Source organism: Teleopsis dalmanni, chromosome 1, assembly GCF_002237135.1.
Source record: "Teleopsis dalmanni isolate 2A chromosome 1, ASM223713v2, whole genome shotgun sequence".
NCBI classification, from domain to species: Eukaryota; Metazoa; Arthropoda; class Insecta; order Diptera; family Diopsidae; genus Teleopsis; species Teleopsis dalmanni.
Genome location: NC_051846.1, coordinates 20,576,695 through 20,580,703, shown reverse-complemented (window position 1 = coordinate 20,580,703; position 4,009 = coordinate 20,576,695). Strand labels below are relative to the sequence as shown.

General features: G+C 29.9%; 1 protein-coding gene across 1 annotated transcript; it reads right to left on the bottom strand.

The window, feature by feature from the left end:
- Positions 1 to 539: 539 nt before the first annotated feature.
- On the bottom strand, positions 540 to 1,587 carry LOC119677918 (pupal cuticle protein Edg-78E-like). Its single transcript, XM_038089509.1, has 2 exons — positions 1,573 to 1,587; positions 540 to 1,345 (listed from the first exon to the last, which is right to left on the bottom strand). The coding sequence occupies exons 1-2, from the start codon at positions 1,585 to 1,587 to the stop codon at positions 995 to 997; spliced, it is 366 nt and encodes a 121-aa protein (XP_037945437.1). The 3' UTR covers positions 540 to 994.
- Positions 1,588 to 4,009: the final 2,422 nt, after the last annotated feature.

Genomic DNA, 4,009 nt, shown 5'->3' with positions numbered 1-4,009 from the left:
TTAATAACCCTGCAAGCAAAACGGGTTTGCATAATGCCCAGTCATTGCGCAATACTGTCCAGAAACGCACCCGACGCTTACAAACCGCAGACCAGAGTTGTTCATTCTTTGTAAATTGCGAGCCAAACAATGTGTCTTTCCATAGTTTTTTTTTTTTTTTGTTTATTTTGTTATTGTTGTTGTTGGTATTAATACTCAATGTCTCAAGTCATTTAAACTGTATTGAATTAAAGCAGCAGCAGAAGAAGAAGAAGCAGAAAAAATTTGCATAGATACGCGATTTCCATGCTTTTTAAGTTCACCTTAACGAAAAATGGATCTCAACTTGTTTTGACATTAAAATGTGAAGGTCTCGCGCTGCATGATTCTGAAAATATGCAAAACCGTAGATTAAAATCAGGAAAGCAAAACTGAAACCAAAAATACAGAAGTTTTATTTATTTTTTTTTTGTTTTTTATATATTTTAAATTTTTATTTTAACTTCTATGTGAAGCAGTTTCATGTGTGGTGCCTTTTAATTAGCAAATTAATTAATTAATTAAATGTTATAATAATTAAAAAACAGTAAATAATAAACAAAGTATAGTTTATAGCAAATATGAAGATGTGTGTGTTTTTGCATAAAGATATATGCATACATACATATATACAAAAGCGAATACAATGAACGAAAATAACTGTACAGCCTCTAAAGCCGAACTGTACAGTCGCATACATCGAAAAGATAGAAAATATCTTCCAGTTTGGAACTTAATTTTATGGCTTCATTTAGAGAATTATTTTTACATAAAAATTTTTAAATAAAAATATAACAAAAGATATAGCAAAAATGTATATATATAATAGTTTTAAATTATTTCCAGTTTTTCATCTGAACATGTTGACTAGTTGAAACTGGTAAAATTTTGGAAAGTAACATAAATTTTCCATCGCAATATAAGCTCTGCGAGAACCCTCCTCTATTGCTGTTTCATTCATACTGTTGTTTTTTTTTTAGTTGTGTTGATTTTCAGGCTGTGGATGCGCTGCAATGTATTCGAGTGCTTTAAGGATGGCTTCTGGAATTGGTGGTGGTGTTGGCAGATGTTCACCAACTGGTTGGAAACCATTCTCATCGGCAGTGTAGCTTACAGCAATTTTTTCTCCTTCTGGTGAGATAAATTCGAAGGTACCTGCAACACCGTTGGGATTACCCGCTTCCTGTTGTTGTATACCATTGCTTGTATCGAAGGCGTACGCGTAGTTACCTTCAGCATCTGCTGGATCGTTCTTATAACTCAGAATTTGTGCATCTTTATCGATGTTGTCGGCACAGGCGAAAGCCAAAAGGACAGTAATAAGTAACTAGAAAGAGGAAATAAAATTTAAAAATTATAAATAATAAAATTATAATTATTAACATAATATTTGTTAGTTATTTTGTAATTACTAGATAATTTTTTCATAAACCATCATAAAGTGTAAAACTACAATATCCTGTGCTTCAGTCTAAGGAGTCGCATTTTCTATGGCCTAGCATTTCTCATAGTCAAAAATAAGATTCTGTGGTAAAATATGTACTATTAATATACGTGTACTTGTGTCATTTTCATTTGATAAATCTATATTTGCTCTGGATCTATCGTTTCTTGCTTGAATTGTGTGTCTTATCCAGTCGTTATAACTGTCCAGCCTTGTTCTGAGTGAGGAAAAGGATTCTTGGACAAAAAATTTACTGTTAATTCGTGTGTATTTATTTCGTTTACAATTAGCAAATCTATATTTGCTTTAGATCTATCATTTGTTGTTTGAATTTTGTGTCTCATCTAGTCGTTATGACTGTCGAGCATTGCTTCGGGTCAGGAAGAGAATTTTTGGACAAAAAATTCACCGATAGTTCATATGTATTTATATCGTCTTCAGTTATCAAATCTAAATTTCAATGTTGTATTTTTAGATTACTTATATATAGAAATTTATTAACATAATTTGCTACTCAAATCGCTTATTTTTGATGCAGTTAGGTAGCACTTTTTTATTTTTGCTGTATCGATACTTTTAACTGGAGCTAGCTTTTTAATTTTGTTTGATTGTAGGTAGCACTTTTTTTAATATTATTATTTGTATTTATTTATTTATTTTTTAATTTTTTAATTTTTCGATACTTTTAACTCGAGTATTTGTGAGTAAAATGCGCTAAGTGCGCTTGGAGGGTAAAGTGATCAGTCAATAAATTCCAGTAATAAGAAAGAAGATTTCGTGAAGATTTTGTTTCAAATAAGTAATTAATGACCTTTCAAGCTTTTTTATTTATATATAATTTCATTCATCATATTTGACTCATTATATCATGCAAGTTATAATGTCAGTATGAAATATGTATATTAAATTTTTTTGAAAAGACAGATTTACATATTTAACTTTAATATTTAATTGATATTGTACTATAGATCTGAAACTTGAAAGTGCTCGGTATATATTGAATAAAGGATTCATGATTTCATTAGTGAATGAATTCATGAATACATATTCTGCAAATTGTATGATCTTAACGTATAGCGGAACAAGAGTTCTGGGAGTGCAACTAGTTAGCACTAAAAAAATATAATAAACATTAGAAATTAATGGTGTATAGGATTTCTGTTATACAAAGATTTAAGTGTTAAAAGAAATTTACATATTCGTGTAATAAAAATTTTGTTCGCGAGCATTAAGTTCTCCTACGAAAAATCTTCTAACTTTAGATACCAGCTTTTTTGATAGATTGATCCAGTTTTGGTAAACAAATTAGCTCACATTTTAAATTAATGGTTTCTAATTAATTTTTTTGTTTTATAATACTTTCACTTTTTTATTAGAATTTTTAGTCTCAGCTCAAGGTTCTTACGCATGGATTGTGGAATTTGTCAAAATTAGCAATAATTAATTAAATCAAAATGCTAATTTCTGGTAAAGCACAAATTTAGAACGGTTTTAGATTTTTTCAAATAGCAAGTGGGTTTTTGAAAAATATAAATCATATATAAAATAACTTGAATTTTTGTCAATATATGGAATGAAGAATATATTTATTTATTGTATTTTGAATTTAACAGTAAAACTTTATTGTTATGGATTAGATGAGAATTTGTCACGTGTAGCTGTGGAAGTTTTGATTGGTTTTGGCATAAAAAGTATAGATGGATTAAAAAGCACAACCCACTAAGCATTTACATTTTTAAAAATGGTTAACAATTTTATTTTTTTATGTTCTTCTAAATCAGAACAATGATTGAAGTATTAAAATTGAGTTGCAAGATCTTTCTAATAGAGTTTTACGATGTATAATATTCAGTCGATGTTATATTAGGCATATTGTGTGTTATGCGATCGAAGAAGGTATGTTTTCATCTAAGAAGGTATTAGACAGATATATAGAACAATAAGACAATACAATATCTGTACAATTTTATTGGGACCTACTGAAGTTTAACTTTTCTAATGTTTAAAACACGTTGCAAGACATTTTTTGGCTTAATAAACATTTGAACCGTATAATAAATAATAATAAATTATAAATTATAAATTTAATACGGACTACATTAAGACTGAAAAGTTTTCGGAAATTCTCATTTAAAATTCGCGCGCTGTATATTTTTCGATATTTTAAGTTTATGTAGTTTGGCAGCACTGTCATTAATTACTATGCCAAAAATGAGCGCGATCTGTCAGACAGTTCGTTTACGGCAGCTGTTGAAACCAGTTCACCTCAGTAGTGCGTTGCTAAATGTCTTCGACGGTCGTACGACCGTCCTGAAAGGCTTTGTACCACTCATAAACTTGAGTTTTCGATAAAACTGATTCCCCATAAGCCTTTTGTAGCATTCGGAACGATTCTGCACACGAAATTTCGTTCGAAACACAAAATTTGATGCAAACTCTTTGTCCAATATTTTTTTCCATTGTTTTTTTCGCAACGCACTACTGAGGTGAACTGGTTTCAACAGCTGCCGTAAACGAACTGTCTGACAGATCGCGCTCATTTTTGGA